A 21,386-nucleotide genomic window follows, 5' to 3' on the forward strand; every position below is an offset into this window, starting at 1 on the left:
TGTTGCTGTGGCCATTGCTGCTGGTAAGCTCTGCTGCACTGCCCAAACAAGACTTACTTAGACAATTTGCTGTTATAACTTCCCCTTATTTATCCCTGCCAGCAGTGTAGCATCCACCCTGGTATGGACATGGTGACTATTTCAAATTAATTTGAGGTTATGTTGTCCGTGTTCACCCAGGCAGAATTTGCACACTGTGATGACAAAATCAGCCTCACGCTGAGCATCAGGTGGAGGAGATATTGTTAGTAACCTTTAGGCTTTATTTTTGTTTTAAATTCCTCAAGTTCTAACCCTGTAAAAGAAATTACAATAGATCAAATGAAAAAAGAAAATTCTGCGTTACTGCAGGTGCCTATTTTGATGGTATCTAAAATGGAAGTGTATGAATGTCAAGAGTATTCTCAGCCAAACCAATTGGGTTTTGTCTGGTGGTTCCTTCAGAATAAAGTATGGTTCACTGTTTGCTTTGGGTGTGTTTTCGAAAGGGCTTATTTGGAAGAGCATCTTGGAGATGGCTTTGCACAAAGATGTGTTTTATATGTTGAAGTCAGTTCCATTAGGATTGGACTTAGTGTGACTTTTTGGGAAGAGTCAATATCCTCACTGTGATGAGTGTCTTATAATTTTAAGATGGATGTATCCTATTGCATTGTCTTGGAAGAGACCACAGAAGAAGCTGAAGAAGTTGAGACTGAGCTTGGAAGTGTGAGCAGAATGTGTTCTAGGTGACTTCTCTTCTGAGGCACTTTGCCATGCTCTGGAGCAACTTAAGTTATTTTTGTAGTAGTTCCATTTGGTGGTCTCTGTACAGGTAGGAACACCAATTGGTCCTCAGGGGACAGGAGTAACACCTCATAGGCAGAAAAAAAAAAGACAAAAGAAAACTTCTCTCAACAGTGAATGTGCTGCTGTTATCTGAGAGCTGCAGGGACTCTGCTGCAGTGAAGAGCAGTCATTCTTTTTCTTTTCTTGCTGCTGCTAAGCAGCAAATGGTCCTTAAAGTGGTGGCAGTAGAACAACATGAGGTCTGAGGCTTTGATCATTGCTCCTTCATAAACACCTCCACGTGCTTTCTGGTTTGGGCAAGCCTTGTGTTTGTCCTCCCCACACTGCTCTTGAGTTTTCCGCTTCCAGGTTATTTCCTGCCTTGGATCTCAGGGGTGGCATGATTTAAAATACATCTATATGCATGAAATATATCTAAAATGATATTCCCGCTGATATCTTAAGCTCCTGAAAATTGTACCATGCTTTCCAATCACACATGGGGTTAAAATTACTCTTTACCGGATAAAATAAATTAGCAATGTAGGACATGTTTTCTTTCTCTGAAACTGAGGCTGGTTTTAAATGAAAGTTGTATTGTTTTGTTGGTACTTTTTTACCGAGGCTGTTTTCCCCACATGTAGAAGCTGTTGTTGCTCTGTAGGAAGCTTTTCAGGCTAGGAGTCAAATTTGATGGCCCAGTTGGTTCTTATTGTGACACCTTAGGAAGACATTTCTCCCTCATGAGACTTACTCTCTCCCTCTTTTGTAAAGTACTTTATTTCTATACTCTACCCTTCAGTCAGGGGATCTCAAAGTTCTGTGCTAGCTCTAAAGTTCTGCTGTTGCAGCAACTAAAGGAAAGATCCCCCTTCATGGTGATAGTAGTGTGTGTGTGGAAGGAAAATAATGGTTGTTATGACATGCTAAGACCCTGCAGTTGTAACACATTTGTCCTGCCTTATGTAAGGGCTGGAAACAGAATGCGTATAATAACCTCGGGTTTTTAATCTCTGCAAAACATAATTATTTGGAAGGGTGGTTGGAGGGGTAAGCTAGAAAAAATAAACTACTAGTATAATAACATCCATATTAAAAAAAACAACCAACACAGATTTAACATGTTATATAATCTCTGTTAAACTTGCTCTGGGAAATCCTCCAAGAACCAGTGTCAGTCTCCATTTTGTGCAAGTCTGTACATAACATTTATAAGAATTTGTGTGCAGCTGGGTGGGGAAACAGTGAAATAAGAAGTTAGAACAGAATGTAGCCTCACCAAAGTCTTTCTGCAGTGGAGCATTCAAAGCAGAAGTCGAGGGAGGTTTATTCCTTTGCAGCTCATTCCACAAAACCACCCCCCCTGCACACGCAACTTCCAGAGCTGCATCCTAGGCAGTGTGTTTCCCAGTGCACTCGCATCTCACTTCTGACATCAAGCAGCAGTCTGAAAGGCTTCTAGGCATATTAATCTCATAAGTAAGTGCTGCTTTGAGATGTTATGTTAAAAAATAGTTCAGTTCTCTCAGCTGGATGCTGCCATGCCATGGGAAGCATCTAGCATGTTGTTCGTGGCCCCGTCAGCTACACTGATGGTACCTTTCAGTTTACGTTTGCTCTGTTGCATACAGGTACAGCAAATAATTTAATGATTCCTAAACTTAATGACTTAAATACATGGGGGAAAGCTGCTGAAAACAGGAATTATTTGCACTGCTTTTGTGAAATGCAGAAGAAACTCTTGGCACTTTTCTGCCAAAAGGCAAGCCTGGCTATTGATCTGCTTCTCCTGCTGAGCTTTTGTCATCTTTTTTGTCCTTTCCACCTTCCTCTTTCTCTTCTGGCATTGTTATGCTGCTTCTTTCCCATTCCCTGCCAGAGAGGGTTGTTGTCCTCTGCACAGCTCAGCAGAGCAGCAAGTGGTGCTGAAAATACTGATTATGTGGAAGTGATTTGGGATATGGCATATTTCAGCAAGCAAGCATGTAATACAGGAGCATTTGTAAGCTTTTGCTGAGGCATCCTTTCTAGTGAAGTTCTTTGAGGAGACTGGGATTTGAGTTTTATTTGCTTGTGTCCAGACCATTCTTCTGATAAAGAGATTAAGTTCTCTTCAGAAAAGGTAAACTGTGGAAAAGTATATTGCAAAAAGTCATATTGCATTTGGTTTTGCAAAATGGGGCATAATCCAAATTCCATTTGAAAACAATGAGTGTGTAATAAACGTAAGAATTGGCTCTTGCTTACAACTGCCAAGAACTTCATGAAGGCCTTGCTTTTGTTTTCCTCAGAAGTTCACTTTTTGGTAATGCTCTTTGTCAGGAAATCAGCTGGGAGCTAGATAAAACAATGCACTGATGAGGTTAGTGCTGAATGTTAATACACTTGACTAAGCCATGTGTCTTGCCATGTATTATGGCTTGCTTCAGGGCCCAGTAGAGTGGCTTTGAGTCTTCAGTAGTGTCAGCAGGCTTTAAACAGCTCAGTTGGTGTCTGTGAATTTTACTTTCCAGCGAGGCTGTGCAACTTAATTTTTATTACCAAGAGTAAAAATGCATTTGAGGTTAGTGAAGTCCACAGCGCTGGGAACTCCATTGTCTTTTTCTTTTTTTCTTGTTGTTTTTTTTTGTTTGTTTTTTTTTTTTTTTTCCTCTCCCAGAACTAGAAAGAGCAGTAGGAAACGCATGCTGTCTTTCTGGTGCACTACATATGCAACCTGGGCAAGGAGGAGGAAGAAAACATGCAGTGCTGACTGGATTCTGCTGTTGAAGGCTTTGCTCTGGAGCCTGTTCTTCAACCTGCCTCCAAAATACAATTTTATTGATGTTTTTGAAAACATTTCTTGAAGTTTGTCTGCCCCTTCCTTGTACCATTGTGATTTCACTTGAAATCAAGTGGTCTTCTACAACATATACTGAGAAAATATTTTTTCTTTTTTTATAATTTTAGTTCAAAGTGTAAGTTTATAATAGATCCAATGGACCAATGGTCTCTGTCTAAACTACCTCTAATATCAACAGCAGCTAGTTTAGCTGTTCTGCAAGGAGCAAAGTTGAAAGTGTTTCACATTTATAGCACCTCTTTCATTTACTTTGCATCTTTATAGGTATAAACTACTATGCATATTGGTATTCAGGTACCTAACAGTACATGGAAAGATGCATATTCTTTAGAAAAAGCATGTCTTCAGAAATTCTCAACATCAGTTGACGGGAACCTACAGATCTGCTTGAGATGAAATATGCTTTTATTGATACATCTCTCTGTTCCCAAGTTTGACTTCCCAGTTTTACTCCAAAGGAAAGGAGTGGCTTTAGGTACTCTTTTTTAGATTTCTGTGCTCTGTTTTGAATGTTGCTCCTTTGATAAGCTAAGAGTATCATATTCCGTGGTCAGTATAACAAGTTGTTAGTTTTTTGCCATAAGCAAATTAATTTTTTTGTGTACTTGAAAATTTCTGGTATGTTTATGAACCTCAACTTTTAACCTGATTGGTGCCAAAGATTATTGCCAATGTAGTAAGAGCCGGTAGGACATCCTAGTTAGATATTGTTATCAGCCCACAGGAACTAGGTAGGAAGTTGTTTTTAACAACTGAACTCATAGTCATTTAACATGCACCTCCACTTCCAACATTTCCATGGTTTGTGGCTGGCTGGCCTTCTCAGTGTCTCCTCAGTGACTTGTCTACCTCAACTTTCTCTTTTAGTAGTTGCTCACAGATGTGCTATCTTCTACATGCCTTCTGTCTTTGCTGTCCACATAACAAGTAACCTTGTTGGTTTTCCTGACAGGGTTCTTCATTTCTATCTCTCCTTTCTGCAGGGCAGGGGAGGGGGGAGGATATTTCCTGGCATGATGGAAAGCCCTTCATGATGAAAAGTAATTTGTTCCTTTCAAGCAGAAAAATCCACACTTTCCCATAGTTTGCAATTAATGTGGGTATGAAATAGCTGAAAATCCAGCACTCTTAGCTATTTCAGTGGCAGATTCAATTTTTAATATTTTAAGTAGCAAATATTTCCTATGTTTCAATAAGAAGCTCTTTCATAAGAGGCCAATTTTTGAGTTTGTTTCTTTTAAAAACTTCAACTTTTTGCATTTACCTTCCAGTAGAGTTATATGTTCTGCCATACTGCCATGACCGGTGTATAGAAGGTGATAATCAGTAACTTATTCTGATTGACATTAGTAATTGCTATAGAATTGACTTGACATCTAGATAGCATTTAGTGCTAGGCAGTATGTTTCAGTAACACTGTGAAGGATGAAACACAAGATTTTCAAGATCTGCCTGGGGAGGTTAGACGATAGGAATTTTCCCTTATTGCCTTAGAAACAACTTATTTTTACTGTGACTTCCTATGAACTGCTGGGCACTTCTGCTTTGAAAGAATCGGCATCCTGGAAATTTAAGTCTACAGGAGCTACTGGAGCATTTGTAGTTGACTCCTAAGTTTTTTTTTTTTCATGTGGCAAGTTCAAAAAAGAAAAGCAAATGGTTTTGAAAAGTAATTTTTGGCACCAATTCAGCTCCAAAAATGTTTTCTATTTAATTCCTATGTTTCACACTGTTTGTGTGATGAAATATGAGTATCACTGCTTCTGAGTTGCTGTACTCTTGTAGAGTTGTGGTGAGAGATCTTTTCCATGTCTCTTTAATCATAGAAGAGTAAAAGAAAGGTGTGGGGGTTGTTTTGTGGGTTTTTTTCCCCTCTACAATACCTTCAACACAGAATATCATAGCGATATACTGAAAATTATTTCTTAGCTGCATAAGAATATCGTAGGCTTCTGTTTCAAGTTTCTGGAGATGGAACATTTGGAGAAGAAATAAAAAAGTAGTGTTAGCTTGCTGTGAGAACAGAACAGTGTTTAAGTCCTAACAGATATATGTTTAAGTTTTGATCAGCCCTCTACAGAGCTGAAATCCAGTCTGGTGATGACAGCTATTTCACTTATTTTAAGAGGTATGGACATAAATAGCAGCTGAGCAGTTGACCTCAGTATCTGCTGAGGCTAAAGACAACCTTTTTTTGAATATTCTGAGGTCTCTGTCTAGCCTTCCATGTGTAAAAGACTGGAACCCACTGAGGAACTGTTTGCTGTTTTGAGTTTTTTGATTTGTTTAATAAACAGGACATGAAATTGCTACAAACACTGAATTCAGTCATGCAATGATATACTTACTCCTAAGCTAATGTAAAAAGCACTGGAAACACACAGTAAGAATGCTAGAAAAATGTGCTGTGTTTTGTTTTTTTCAACAGGGCACACTTGGCATTTTTATCTTTATTAGATGCTTCCTTTAAGCCAGATTATACCAGTGCAGATGTACGTCAAAGACCTGTAAGCAACAGTACAGTACCTCCTTTGTGAATACTTCCATATTGCAGCTATGGTCCAAGAAATATCATCTTGCAGTAGCATTATGGCAGTGGTCTGGAAAGTTAGCATGCTACTATAGGGGAAATAATCCATTTTCTGCATAATTTCCAAAACTGCTGAGCTTCAGTTTCCTGAACTTAGGAAGCAATAGATACAAGATCGTAATTAGCCTTTGAGATACTTTAAACAGAGTAGTGGATATGGCCATAATGTATTGGAATTCTTTGGCTTCTCAAGAATACCATGTTTAATGAATCACAGAAAGAAACAAGAATCACACCAGTGGTTTCAGAATAGAGAGCTACTGAGGGAATCTAAAAGAGGACCACCCCCCCAACCCAAACACACAAACACACACACACACACTATTTTTGGTATCATAACATACACATGTTAAGTATGTACATGTTCTTCTGGATGAGAACCAGCAGGAGAGGTGGCACAAGCTTTCCTAGCAGCACAGCTCCTGCCTCTTCTATGGCCTGTCTCCCACCCTGGTGGAAATGAGAGGCTTGATCATCAGTAACATGACAGTATGTGCATTGGCATGTGTGGTTTATGGGCTTTGTTGTTAAAGGTTTTTTCAGTCTTTTTTGGTGAGGGAAATCTGACCTTTTTAACCCAAACGGTCTTGAGGGATAATATGTTGTGGGTTTTTTAATATATGTAAAATACATGCATATATTAGGTATATAATAAAGTAATTAGAACAAAGAGAGAACACACAAACTATCCCCATAACACAGAAGTCTCCTGACTTCATTTATCCCAAAGGGAGCCAACATTAATTTTGATTTCCCTAAGAACAGTATCTGGCCCTTGACACTGAATATTCCTTGACAGATAGTTGTTATTACAGAGCAAAATCTCAAGATGCGACTAGCAAGCTCTTCTAGAGTACAACAAACCACAGCAAGCATGCAAGGGATATCTTGGCACTTAATTCAATACTTGAACTGCCAAATGCAAAATAGAATATTTTGGAGATGTATTACCCATAAAATGAGAAAAAAAAAAAGCAGATTAATGGCAAAATTATATTTTATCATTCTCTTATTGGGATGCAGCAAACTACCACTGACATTGCTGTACTCTTGTAGAGTTGTGGTGGGGATCTTTTCCACCTTTTCCACCATAAAAGTGTAAAAGAAAAGTGGAGGGTTGGCTGGTTTGTTTTTTCCCATGAGAAGTCAAAGTCTGTAAGTTCTTACATATTGAAGCAGATGATGCTGCAGCCTGAAATATATGTGGCTCTGTCACAGAGACAATCTGTGGCATGTTCATTTTCCTGGAGCCAATTCCTGGTCCAAAAGCAATGGCAGCACCCTAGCTATTTGAGAATTGGATCTCTAGATAGACTCTGCCATAGGCATCATTTGGTGTTATACACCTGTATTCAGACTCAGGGGAAGATGTTTCTGTGGGGGGAAAAAAGACAAAAAAATCAGCACTTGGTGCATACTTCTTTTCATGAATCCATGGAAAAAATGCTTGCATTCCAGGAAATTGAAGGTCATCTTTTAAAATCTCATTGGCCTTTTGATTGGTAAAGCAGAACCAAGACGTGACATAGCTGCTAAGTTACTGCTTCCCTACAGAAGCTGTTACAGCTGTGGAGAGAAGCTAAACTTAGTTGTTGACACGCTGTTCTTGAGAACGACAAAAGAGATTGTGTTCATTAGGCCAATCCCATCATTCTTGTTAAAAGCAGTCTCAGGTTTCCATGTATATTTTCAAATCAAATTAGAAACGCTGCTCCTGAGACCTCCTTCAGCTGACAGTGACAGATTGCACAACCTGATAAATAGTAGGCATTCCTAGAGCTGTACTTAATACCAGAGTAGCCAGAAGTGGTTAGATAATAAAAACATACACAGAGCCCTGTATTTAAGTTATCAGAGAGCTTTACATCTTCTGGTAATGCAGTCCACACCTGGGGAGTGACCACTTCTCTAAAAGAAATGGGAAGGGTTTGTTCCTTGGTGGTTTTTGAAGCTAAATGCTATTATTCAGTCAGGGTGGCTTTCCTCTGGCTAGTTTTTTATCAACTGTAATTAAAACAGCCACCTCCTTTTACTCAGTTCTCAGCATGTACTTACACAGCTATATCTACACTACTTAATCCCACCAGGAGCATCTTTGTAGCCCTACCTGTTTGTTACCTAACTCGGCTGTAGAAGAATGCAAGAGAAATGGAAAACCAGGTTTACAGGCCTTTAAAAAAAAAAAAAAAAAAAAAAAAGAATAGAACCCACTCTGAAATATATGGTTGCAGAAATTAAATTACCCAGGTTTCCTCCTTTCCCACTGAATCAATAGTCGTCACATTAATAGATTGGGATTCTTTTCTTATTTCAATTTCTTGCTAAAAATTCAGCAGAATACAGCTGGAGAAACTGGGGTTGATGCATAATCCAGGAACCTGACACCTTTCAAAATTATTATTCATGGTTGCAATGAGCTATCTTGAAGGAGAGAAGTGAGGACTGCTCCACTGAGCATGTTCTTATTTTGTGCCCTCATGGGCTTCTATGTTCGAGGGCTCCAACCTGCAGCTTCCTTCAGGGGAGCTGGGTTTGCTCAGCCATGTCACCTCATGCATGGCCACAATTTTTACCTGGCACAATCTTCATACAGAAAGTTGAGCATTTAGTCAGATACCAGGTTGAAAGAGACACCCAAGCAATTACTCTCTTAATTCACTAATACTTCTATAATGTGGCTTTGCAGTGATGAGTCTTTTTGTTGCCTCTGACAGCAGACACACACAGCAGAGTCAGGACTGGGAAATTTTGAAACACGCACAATCCGAAATCACAAGAAAGGTTGAAGAGCTTTTAACAGCCCGCTTCTTACATTCATAGACCTTTGTTTCCTTCTCCTCAGTGATGTTAAAACTATGAGATATATACATATATATACATGTATTTCTGACAATGTAGTTCAGCCCAGGAATACTTCCTATTGGTGAAAACTGACATAGAACAGAACTAACTCTGATTTCTGTGCAAGGAATCATGTTCTCAGTAGATAGTAGAAGACAACCACCTTAGTGCTACTACAGGAAACAATGAGTTGCAGATAAAGTAATTTACAATTGATGTAAGTTATCATCTGTATTAAGCAGTAGTGACAATTTTCATTTTTCACAAAAGTTTTGCAGAACTAGTATCAGCTAATTTGCTAAAAGACTTAAAAATTAATACAAAGTAATGAAGACATGAGTATCTTATATAAGCACAACCATTTACTGCAGCAGCTAAACATGAAGTCTGCAGAGACAGTTCTCCAAGGAAGAAATAAACTTGATCAGAAAACCACTAACTCTGGTATCTGAAGGAGAAATGTGAACGTACCAGTTGCCTATATGGCAACTGAGTACTGAAAAATGAAGAGACATGTTGTGGCTTGCCCTTAGAGGAGTGAAATTTTGCCTCTTGTTAGGTGCCTTTACCAATGTGTTGTCTTTCCTGTAGCTTTTCTTCAATGCTATTTGTCTTCAATTACAGTTTTGACAGCTAAAGTCCCTTTGCTATTCTTCACAGCAAAAGCAAGGTAGCATTAAAACTACCATTTGGGAAGGCCAAAAAAATCACATAGATTCTACCTAAGTTGCAGCTCCCCCATTGTTTCTCGCTAATCCCTGTTTGCCAAATTGGCCTTTCGGGGATTCAGAAGCAGGTAGCATGTATGACGAACCCTGTATCTCCAGCTACTCACCATGCTTGGGAGGAATACCCAAGGAAAACACTGGTTTCTCCAATATGGTGCAAGAGATGGGGAAGGGAAGCATGCTCTCAAACTCTCGACTTATTATACAAACCTTTGCATTTTCTTTCTTTTTCGTTTCTGCTGAATTCGGCCAGCCCCCAGCCAGCCCCCCGGCTCTGCGGCATTTCCTGTGTACTTTGATTCAGTGTTCAAATGTTCACGAAGCAGGTTCACATTGAGGTTTGTCCCTTTGTTCTCAGAGATTTGCCTGGCTGTTGCCTTTTACTATCTCTTCTGCCTCTAAGAAAAACTGATGTTATCTTCTGAAGAGAAAACTCAAGGTTTCTGTTTGCAACTTAGGATTTCCTGTGTGCCTATTCCCCGCCTGTGCAGTGATGGTGAGGAGTAGCTTAACATGGCCGCACTTCATCACAGAGCTTTCAGAGCAGTCCTTGCACAGAAGGTGAAGAAATCCCCAGCTACTGGTGCCTTTGATCTCAGATAAAGGTCAACCTGTCTAGCAGAAATCGTGATCAGAAATGCTACCTCACATCACCCTTCACTTTCACTTCCTTACCCTGAAGTGATTCCCTGTACTTTTCAGGGTACAGGTTTTTACTTCAACTCTTTGGAGCAGCTTTATTTCATCTCATGCACCAGCTTAAGCCAGGACCACCAAAATTTTCAATGAGTTGTTAAGAAACTGTCCACAATGCTTATTATTACAGCAATGTTTAATAGCTATTGTAGGATTTTGTTGGTTTACTGTTTGGGGATTTTTTAATACATGTAGGCTTACTAGTGTAAGTGTTAAAAATTTAGTTATACTCATCTTATCCCAGCAAGCACATACTGTTTCCTTACACTGAGAGTTTCTGAGGGGAGTGCTGTGGGTCCTGAGCCTGCAAACACTAACACCTTCAAAGTTCTACCCATCGCAGAACTTTTGGGAGCTGCAGGTACCAGTTGTTTCTCCCAATACCCACCTCTGCAAGATTACACTGCACGTCTCTTGGGGGAAATACATCACTTATGCATTCTACAGGTAGCAGTTTCATTTATACTTTTGTTATAAATGCTAACATCTTTTTTTTTTAAATGGCTTTTGAATCCCTCTGTAACTTCAGAAATGTTGTTACAGCTGTGAAGATTGGTTGTTAACTGACAAATAACTTGCACAAAGGCAAATGTTCTCTGCTGAGTTTCCTCAAAGCCATATTGGCTCAAGATAGTTATCACCACAAAAGATGAGTGATGGGAACAGTAAATATTGAATGCTTCAAGTACAGGCTGTTTGTCACCTCCTCTGTCTGAAATGGTACTCTGCTGATACATGGGATAGTTCTTACTCTTCGTAGACTAAGCCACCTTGTGCTGCTTAGAAGGAGCAGTGAAGTTCCAGTGTCTGGGACTGAGTATGTGTCCTCCTTCTTGACCAGGATCTGCACCTTAGCAGGGCCTAGGAGATGGCGCTGAGGGGGAAATGCAATGGTGTTCCCAGGTGGGATGCAACATGGAAGCAGCATTACTTGTTACTGATAGTGGGAGGATCGTAATTTATCCGATTAATCTTTACAGAGGTGTAGTTCACTACCTATAAAGGTCAGTCAAGTGACCTAGAGATGGAAGTTGCTTCTGGGTGTGGATTAGGGAGAAAACCAAACAAAACCCAATGATAGACTTGCCTTTTATTCTGTACAATGAGCCTTTCGGCACACTGAAGCTTGCAGGAGGGAGAAGTAGCATATGACTGCAGAAGGTGGTGGTTATCTCCAGTACATGATCCTCAAAGTGAGAGTGGAAACAGGGATTGAATCATGACTATCAGCCATCATTCAGTCTCTTCAAGCTCATTCTGGGAGGTTTTTCAGAACGATTAACTGGGCATAGAGGGCTGGTCTCTCCTGACTTGTCGGTGGGGGAGACAGACACCTTTGGATCACGGTTTGGAGAAGGAAAAATAACTTGGGTGCATTGGATTCCTGTCTGTGTGTCAATCCTCAAATTAAGGTGGTGCCAGGATGTAGTCATAAGGTGTGTCAACCCTCTTCCAAGTTTCCAATTTAAGCTCCAGAATTTTAGCTCTCCTTTCTCTAACCACAGCTTCTCGCTACTGTAATTTCCAAGAAAAATCTAATGAGATGACTTGCATGACATGCAGGCATGTTTGCTTGAGTCCGTGGAGAGCCTTCTGACATAGCTGTACGGTTTTCCTGTGTTTCAGTGAAGTGTTCATTCAGGTGCCAAGTGATAGTAAACCACTGCCAGTATTCTTGGTGATTTTACTGACCCATTTAAGCGCAGTTCTGTATTCCTAAAACCCAGCTCTTAGGCTTGGCATCAGTTTATTAAGGTAGTATGGGCTTTAGAGATGTGAAAGGAAAAGCAACGTTTTCACAGTAGTATCCTAGGAAAAAGACACACGAGCTTCTGTAAGATGCCAGCCAGTTGCTAAATGCGAGTATTCTTGGTCATGGAGCCAAGCCTCACGGACAAGGTGGGCTCTGCTCTGTGACCCACCACAGCTCACCTACAGCTCACCTGCTGCTGCCTCTGTTGATGTTGCTGCAAGAACTACTGTGTATCACCTACCTACGTAAATGCAGTGTCTTTTACTTTGTCTTTATTCAGAACAGAGTTGCTTTGGGGAAGAAAGCTAAAATATAGCAGACAATAGATTTGCAGGAAGTGCTGCTCTGCAGGAGTGATTTCTGTTGGTTTAGTAATTTTTGTTCTTTGCTAGGGATTTCTGGAAATTTGAGCTGTGACAGCTTCCGCAGTTTTCCAGCAGATTTCACTAGAAACAGGTTTATACTTTGTGCTTGCAGTGTGTCTGAGAATGCTTTTGAGGAGCAGTCACCTTTTATGCATCCCTAGCAATATGAATGCTAAATTGGATAATTTTATGACCATGCCAAAGATTTTTATGCTGCTGTTTGTCACTTGAGCCTCTGTAGTTGGAAGATGGCATTTATAGTTTGTCTATACTGGCCATTGGTTAATTACAAACTTAGAAGTATTAGTGATATTCTGTATATAACCTTTCATGCATCAAGATTTTATTTGATAGAGAAATACGTGATTGAAGTAAAGTTTAGTGACTACAGTTTAGTAAAGTGACAAATAAATTTATATATATAATTTGCATGTTTTCTTTCCAAGCCTAGTGCAGTTTGATGGAAAAAAATAACTGCACTGCAGCCATGAGTGTGATCTGGGTGGACAGAATCGGTCACAGAATACCAGCATTGTACAAGTTCGTTCTTGTTTTAGGGATTATTTGCTTCTGGGTGAATGTTGCTGCTAAGTAGCTCCACACATATATATATATATATATATATATATATATATAGGCAAAATGTGGGAGAATATGATTTTGGGGAAAGATATTGTAAAAAGCCATTTAGAATATTGCAGAGAAACTTGGGGCTACAGCGGTGTTCAGCCAAGCACTAGAAAGCTCAACTATTCCAAGGCATAGTATGTTGTTGTAAAACAATTCTCAGACTTTTGATTTCTTCTTACGGCATTTTTCCATGTTCTTGCAGTTGCCTTTTAATACTCTTTAGGCACTTAAAAAAACAAGCAAACCACCCCCAACAAACATCAAAGATAATATTTGTCCATAAAAGTAATGGGTCAGAAGGCATCGCTGTGGTCTCTTCAGCACTGTGGCAGAAATGCAGTGATGACCTTTGGATGGGACTTCCAGAGTTTGGGATGGGAAGGTGGCAGAGATGGACAACCATGTGAATTGTGCAGTCCCTCGATGCCACTTGCAAATGGGTCAGAAAAGCCGTTTCCTATCAAAGGGGTAAACACTTTCAGAAGTCCTCGGCTAGCTCTTTGTTAGGCTGAAAGAAGCAGAAACTTTTTACGGCTATAAAGGAATAGCTCTGCCACCTGGCTAGACCATGCTTGAAGGGCGATGGTGCTAAACCACATACCGGAGCCTGCGGACTCGAGCCCCACGGCCTAGTCTCTGGTCAGCAGGTACGCCTGTATCAGCGCATCCTTCCCCGGCCGCCGTTCCTCAGCCCCGCGGCAAGGCGGCCGGCCCTCCCTCGTGTCTGCCGCCGTACCGGGCCCGCTCCCACCTCTGCCACCTGCACTGACCCCGCCGGCCCCGGGTCGGCCTCTCCCACCTTCCCCCACGCCGATGAGGCGGGTGCGGCACCCGCTCCCCCGCGCTCCCCCTGCCGGCCGGGGGCGGCGCCGGGGCCGAAGAGCCGCGGCCGCCAGGACAAGCCACCGCGGGGCCGGGAGCCGCCAGCCGAGCCACGGCCGCGGGGCACGGGTTCGCTCTCCGCGCACATACGCACCGGCGCCTTGCCGGTCGGGCCGCTCGTCCGGCGAGAGTGGCCCGTGGCCGTAACCTATGCGAGAGCGGCTCCCGGGAGGGCGGGAAGTCCACTCCGGGATTTCGGGGGCGCCGCGGAGTGACACATTGACATCACGGGGGCGCGGCCGCGGGGCGGGCGGGGGCTGCGCGCTGAAAGGCGGTCGGGCGCGGCCGCACTCACTTTGGGACGGCGCGGAGCGGGCGCGGGACTACGCGGCTGCCTCCACTGTCTGGGGTGGACTCTGTGCTGGGGCTGCCAATGTGCCCCGGGGAGCAGGCGCTCACCTCGGCCGTAGGTAAGCCCGGGCGGTGCTCGCCGCCTTTCCTCCCCGCCGCTCAGGTGCCGGGGGTGTGGGCGGGCGGCGAGGGGCTCCGCAGCCGGAGGGCGGGCGAAGGGCTATGGGGCGGCCGCGGGGGGAGGCGAGGCAGAGCAGAGCGCTGCCTGGCCGCAGCCGTGTGGAGGTGCGGGCGAGCGGCGGACTGGCCTCGCTCGGCGCCACACGCCTGGCTTTCGGTGCGGGGCAGCGGGTGACCTGGCTTCCTGGGCGAGCAGCGTTCAGCTGCATTTTGCTGGTAATGATAAAACTTGCAGTTCTGTGATTGCCTGCCGTGCTTAACGCGGGGTCGCGTTTGAGTGCTGGAGCCTTGCTTGATCCCCGCGAAATGCGAGGAGGCTCCGGAAATCTCCGTGCGAGGGTTTCTGTGTTCTGGGCTGCCCGGTCTTCTTGACGCGCTGCCCGTGCTTCCAAGCCTGTCAGTCAGTCAGGCAGCCTCCGGCAGCAACAGCAAGCACATGGCAGTTTGCAGCGAGCTTGCAGAGCCATTGCGCTCTGCTTTCGTTTGCAGCTCACCGGGGTGCGCATTGAAAGCGCGTGTATTGCAAGCAAGTGCTTCTTCGTGGGTGTTTTACCTCCTAAAAGTTAAATAATCTCTTGCACTAGGGGTTGTGGTCGCGCTTTGCCCGAAGGGACTCGCGACGAGGACCGTGCAGTGAAGCCGGGCCCGGGAGGGCTCGTCAGGGACTACCCCCGCCGGGGAAGGGAAACCACGGCCCGAGCAGGAGCCCCGCGTCCGCCTGCTTGGAGACCTTCTTCACCAGTGCCTGACCCCGCTGTCCGGCGCTAGAGCGAGATAAACTGTTTGCAGGGAAACGGCTCGATCTGTTCCGCACCGCCTCTAGACCGGGACCCTCGCCGCCGAGGGACAGAGCTGCGTCCCTCGGGAGTCTTTGGCTCGGCGGGAGAGCGCGTCAAGGGAGCGCGGCCCGCTGAATGCTGACCCCTGAGCCAGGAGTACTGCGGCCAGCAGCACAGTTGGATTTTCCTCCGCTCGCCGAATAGGACGTGAAGGTCGGCGAGCGCTTTGCAGAGACGAGGAGCGCAGCACGCCCGCCTTCCCCCGCCCGGCAGGGCCGGGAGGGCCAGGAGCCGGGAACGCGGCCCCATCGTTACCCTGCCCCGCGGAGCTACCTCCCTCGCACGGGGGATTTCCCATCACTAGTGACTCCTTGGAAATAAGTAAGTCGGGGGCTCGTCGCGCTTTACTTTCGCACCGGGGCATTCAGCCTGCGAGCAGGTGCCGCCGGGCGCACAGGCGCGGCGCCTGCTTGGCGGGGCACGGGCACCGCGGCCCCACGCCGGACCCTCTTCTCAGAGAATGGAAAGCGCGCAGGGACCGGGCTGCGGCGAGCGGAAACGGCCCGGCGCGGCGGGTCGGGGGGTGTGACAGATCCCGCGGCAGCCGGTGCCCTGAGGGGACGTGTGGGGATCTGCAGTGTTGTGCTCGTGGGACTGAACGTTGAGGGCGGGCGGCTGAAAATGAGCAGAACGGTGAAAGCGACCCCAAACACACCCTCGGGCGGCTCCTGGCGTGGGATGGGAGAGCAGCCCCTGAGGTGCTGTGGCGGGGAATCCCGGGCGCTGCAGTGGCCGGTCGGCCGGGCGCTGCCGCTTTAAATGCCGAGAAGTCCGCCCTCCTGAGGCAGCGCCGACCTCGGTCCTGCCCTCCCTCCTCTCAAAAAGGGGGAGCAGGGAAAGGAGGGAGGAAAAAAAAAAGGCGAAAAAAAAAAAGCCCTTGTTTTCATTCATAACTTTTTTTTTTTCTTTCTTTCCTCCCCTTCTTTCCCCTCCTCTTCCTTCCGCTCCGCGCCTCGCCCCGCTCGGGGCGCAGAGGGCGCCGCGCCGCCGCCAGCCCGGGGCTGGGGGGGAGAGTTGCTGAGGTAATGGGCGGGAGCGCTGCCCCGCGGCGGAGACATCGCGGGCTGTGCGGCTTTGGGCGCGGAAACGTGAGGTTCCTCGGCGTGTTCGCCGTGTTATTGTATTTTATTGGCCTGGGAGGGGTTGAAGGGGGGCTTTTAAACTTGGTTGCTCGGGGTGGAGGTGGTTTTTTGAACTGTGCAGCTGGTCTTGTCAGTCTGCGAGCCGGGTTGATGTTGCGCTTTTCCCCCAAAGATGGCACTGAATGTCTTTCGCATTTCCTTGGGATATTTATTTTTCATCCGCTGGGAAGTCCAGCTCCTGGTCGGTCCAGCTGTAAATCTTTCACTTTTCACATTCATTCACCCTTGGTCTGTTGTGGATTTGTATTCCTCGGTGGTGAAGAAGGCAGCTCGTTCTGTGGGGTGAATCAGAAGCGGGCGCACTTGGTTTTCCTTAATTCCCGTTTATCTGGCGACCCTAAAGCCCACAGAGTCGATATTAAATGTAAAATCAAATCTTCGACTGCTGGGTGAGCACCAAGACTTTGTGTCGTGGGAGAAGCTGTCGCTTACCATTTATTAGTGGTCAGGGTGATGAAGATGCAGAATACCTGTTAGAAGAAACCTTTCCTGCTCTCGCTTTGCCTCTTTCTCTCGTGAGTGGGGAACAGCTCCGTGCTGGCTGTGCTTTGGATAAACAAGGCAGATTCTTTCTCGTGATTACCAGATGAGTTTTGGAAGTGCTTGATAGCACTTATATTTCTCCTCTTTCAGGTAAACATGCATGACATCTCAGAGGAAGAGAAAAGGGACTTTTTCCCAAAATGTCAATAAAGTGTGGGTTTTTTTGTTTTTTTTTTTTTTTATTATTATTATTTATTTTTTTTATTTTTATTTCTTAGTTCTCTATAAATGTGGCATTCAGGTGACTTGTCTGAATTTTCATATAGGTACAGAACTATCACTGCAGTTTTCTCGATGATCTGATCTTCATGTTGATAACTAGGCAGACTGAAAAGGAATCAAAATATGTAATCTTTATTTAAAAGTCAGTCTAGAAGATGTACTTATTTGAGAAGCTTTTAATCTGTTTTTTTTTTTTTTTAGGAAAATTGATTTGTTATTTTATTATATGTTGTTGGTTGATTTTGTTTTGGGTTTTTTTTGGTCACCAGCTGTTAACATTCTGAATCTTGAGGTACTTTTTATGTGACACCTAACTCATTTTAGCCTTTTCTACCCTTTTTCTTTCACATGGTGGCCTGTGGTCAGAAAATACTTGAAAACATGCTGTTCACACCCTTACTTTAATTTTTTAAGGAGCATATTAGATTTGTATGTTAAGTTACTCCCCTGTGGAAAATGCCTTGGCCACTTGACAGACCTTCGTTCAAGACTTTAATGCACACACATCACTTCAAATAGAAGACTTCCCCAGTGCCAATCTGTTGAGCGCTGTTGCTGCAGATTCAGACAGAAGAGTGAGGATTGTGCAGGTTCTTTCTTCATTGTACCATGCAGAACACAACCCAGACTATGTTCCTGCCCTTTTCCAGCTCAGTTTGGGGGGTGTTCTCAGCATTGTTATTGCTGGTTAGACAGACTGTCCTTGTTTCAGCGTTGAGTTCAGTAGCAAGTGAGAAGCACTTTGCATGGCTTGCCAAGTAAGTGTACAGGTTAGTACTCGAAATTTTTTATTTTTTTAATGGCACGGGGTCTCCTTGCATTCCACACCTATGATGCCATACTCAGACTCTCCCCATTATTGGATTTTGGCCAGGTCCTCAGCACTGTTGTAATCCCCTGCTGAAAGAGATCAGTACCAGGTGGCTAGCGTAATTTGTGGTTTGCCATATCATTTCTGTTTTCAAGAAGTATCCTGTTCTTTATTCTTCTTTTGCCCTTGTTCTAGTGTATTTGTGTATACATGTACACATACAATGTTTATTTATACCTTCTGTCTTGCTATTATTATTTTAGGGTTTCAGATGCATGCCAAGTTCCCACTGAATGCCAGAAGTAGCAATCACTACAGATGGAGCCCCAAAGTCAACATGGCAGCGGTGGCTCACTAGTGGTGATTCAGCAGCCCTCCTTGGATAGCCGGCAGCGGTTGGATTATGATAGAGAGAGCCAGCCAGCAACCATCTTGTCACTGGACCAGATCAAGGCAATCAGGGGCAGCAATGAATACACCGAAGGTCCATCTGTGGTGAAAAAGTCTGGTCCGCGAACAGCACCAAGGCAAGAGAAGCATGAAAGGACTCATGAAATTATACCGATTAATGTGAATAATAATTATGAACACAGACCCAGCCACGTGGGGCATGTGGCGCATCAGAGTAACACGAGGGCTCCCATCTTGAGCAGATCAACCAGCACAGGGAGTGCAGCCAGCTCTGGGAGCAACAGCAGTGCCTCCTCAGAGCAAGGGCTGCTGGGACGGTCACCTCCATCCAGGCCGGGGTCAGGCCACAGATCCGATCGGACAATCCGGACGCAGCCCAAGCAGTCATCTCTAGTTGTAGATGATCTGAAGGGTCCTCTGAAAGAGGACTTGACGCAGCACAAGTTTATCTGTGAACAGTGTGGGAAGTGCAAGTGTGGCGAGTGCACAGCCCCGAGGGCCCTCCCTTCTTGCTTGGCCTGCAACCGACAGTGCTTGTGCTCTGCAGAGAGCATGGTGGAGTACAGCACCTGCATGTGTTTGGTCAAAGGGATCTTCTACCACTGTTCTAATGACGATGAAGGGGACTCTTGCGCGGATAATCCCTGCTCTTGCTCCCAGTCACACTGCTGTTCTAGGTACCTGTGCATGGGAGTGATGTCCCTGCTTCTGCCTTGTTTGCTCTGCTACCCTCCTGCAAAAGGATGCCTAAAACTCTGTCGGGGGTGTTACGACCGCATCAATCGTCCAGGGTGCCGATGCAAGAACTCCAACACGGTCTATTGTAAACTGGAGAGCTGCCCTTCCCGGGGTCAGGGCAAGCCCTCATGATTTTTGGAGGGAGGTTTACTTCCTTCAACTTCAGTTTTTCAGGTTATAGCCGATTTCTTTTTTTTTTTTTTTTTTCCTCTCTCCTTCTCTTCCTGCTCTCATTTTGGGGGAGGCTGTTCTTTTGCTTCCTTTCTGTCTCCCCAACTTCAATTACACAAGTTCTTCCCTTTGCGTCTTTGCTCTCCTCTTCCTGTTGGCTGGGTGTCGAGCATTTTACATAGTCATTGCTGTTCCTTGGTAAGTGTGGACCTTGAATCTGCATCTGCTGCTTGCTTTGGCAGGGTCTTTTGAGTTTGTAACTGAACCACTCCTGAAAGAGATAGTGAGGGCTCACTGGGCTCTTGAAGTTTTTTGCTCTGTGAATATCTTCCCAAAGATGTTTTTCATTCTCAGCAATTCTGTTGTTTTTAACTTAACCCCCTGGGTACCAAGGAAGAACAACTTTCATGAGTGAGCTGGATTGTGAAATAATTTTTTTTTTGTGTGTGTCCTATCTGGAGAAGGTTGTAAAATAAAGGCTTTTCCAAGTGAAAGGCCTGACTCTTCTATAAGCAGCATCTTTTTTGGTTTGGTTTTTTTTTTTTTGCCTTCCCTCCTCTCTTGTCTCAACTTTCAAGAACATTCTTGGTTCTGAGAATTACCCTGCCTTCTTTTTTTTTTAATACTTTTTCAATGTAACTTCACTTTTTGCTACACTGTGTAGATCTTCACATTGGAGACATTACAGCTGCAGCATACTCATTTCTTTTGCTGTCAGCTCTTTGAAGGATATTGCTCACTCCACCCTCCTGCTCTTGTTTTTATAGTCTGTCAGTATCAGTTGATATTAAAGTTGGTGGTGTTCATGTATCCAAACAGCCTTCAGGTGCCCTAGAGTCACCTAACTGTTCTTGAATCCTTCTTGTTTCTTGTCATCCTTCGTTTTGGTGAATTTAGCTCTGCTCTGTACTTTATAAATTTATTCTGTCCCTGTTTTATTGCCTTAGCCACAAATTGTGGTCCTTTTTTGTATATTTTATGTATAAAACAAAGTTGAATCCCAACTATTTTTAAGACAAAAGTCTGTTAAAACTTTTTTATTGTAAAGAATATTTATTATGTGAATCTCTATTATTTTATGATATTTATTGCAAAAGACTTTGAAAATGTACTCATGTCTGAATATAACAAAGTATCAATACCTAACGAAATAAGAATGACACGAAGAAAGTACATATGTTAACTATAATGCAGAAAATATATTAATTAATGAAAATGGCTCTTATTCTTTTGTTACAATGACAGGTTGTGAGCTATGTGCCTGTGTTGCTGGGGTTTCTCCTCCCTGTGGGTCTGTCAGGTGGCAAATAACTTCTGTTGATACTTCAAAACCACTAGTCTGTGCTCTAGTTTAGTTTACCTGATTTTAAGGTTGTTTTTTTTTCCTATATATCAAGTAAATTTTTTGCTCTGGAATATTTAATACTGTTGAATGTATACCTTGTGTTTAACAGTGCTAAGAAGTCTAGGCCCTATTTATTTACCAAAGCATTCAGAAATACAGTTGTGGAGGAGGAAACCATAACTTCAGGTTTTTCGTTTCCTAAAGAACACTAAATTAACCTGTAAACCTATTTTAAATTTTCCTCTATAGAGGAAATTGGCTGGTTAAATTTTACAACAGCTGAAGTAATGAATCTACCAAGGTCAAACCTAATTAAAAAGGCGAGAGGCAGGATAAAAAGATAATGGTTGTGTTCCTGCAGTTTGCTAGTGTTGAAATTTTGGGGGATGGTGTTTGTGTTGACCCTGTCTATGGCTTGTTTGGTTCTTTTCCCACGTTTTTTCAATGTCAACTGTCTTTATTTTCTGTCTTTAAATTAAAAGCTCTTAAGGGTGACCTGAGTTTCACAGCTACTTGTGGCCATTTGACACATACTCGACAAAAAAGCTTTTCATTGGGAGTGAATGGGAAACCTCTATTCTTCTGTTCATGTGGGTCA

The 21,386-nt window shown here is 43.9% G+C and overlaps 2 protein-coding genes and 1 long non-coding RNA gene across 3 annotated transcripts in view; 2 read left to right on the plus strand and 1 right to left on the minus strand.

Annotated features, from left to right (window-relative positions):
- The window catches only part of AFG2A (AFG2 AAA ATPase homolog A), a 226,077-nt gene extending 207,554 nt beyond the window's left edge, over window positions 1-18,523 (plus strand). Inside the window, exon 17 of the mRNA XM_061444184.1 lies at window positions 18,387-18,523. Coding sequence (XP_061300168.1) covers window positions 18,387-18,416 — 30 coding nt within the window. The 3' untranslated portion in view covers window positions 18,417-18,523. The remainder of the gene's footprint in view (window positions 1-18,386) is intronic.
- On the minus strand, window positions 13,219-14,206 carry LOC133264367 (uncharacterized). The gene is made up of 2 exons (XR_009741639.1): window positions 13,815-14,206; window positions 13,219-13,721 (listed from the first exon to the last, which is right to left on the minus strand). It is a non-coding gene; the product is annotated as an uncharacterized LOC133264367 (long non-coding RNA).
- On the plus strand, window positions 18,442-20,659 carry SPRY1 (sprouty RTK signaling antagonist 1). Its single transcript, XM_061444297.1, has one exon. The coding sequence runs from the start codon at window positions 18,442-18,444 to the stop codon at window positions 19,402-19,404; it is 963 nt and encodes a 320-aa protein (XP_061300281.1). The 3' UTR covers window positions 19,405-20,659.
- Window positions 20,660-21,386: the final 727 nt, after the last annotated feature.

This window comes from Pezoporus flaviventris, unplaced genomic scaffold (genome assembly GCF_033815535.1).
Source record: "Pezoporus flaviventris isolate CSIRO_AGI_PZ_B2104156 unplaced genomic scaffold, CSIRO_AGI_Pfla_v1 ptg000002l, whole genome shotgun sequence".
NCBI classification, from domain to species: Eukaryota; Metazoa; Chordata; class Aves; order Psittaciformes; family Psittacidae; genus Pezoporus; species Pezoporus flaviventris.

Bases quoted from the DNA above. Each gene is read 5' to 3' on its own strand.
- SPRY1 (XM_061444297.1), top strand. From the start codon at position 18,442: ATGGAGCCCCAAAGTCAACATGGCAGCGGTGGCTCACTAGTGGTGATT.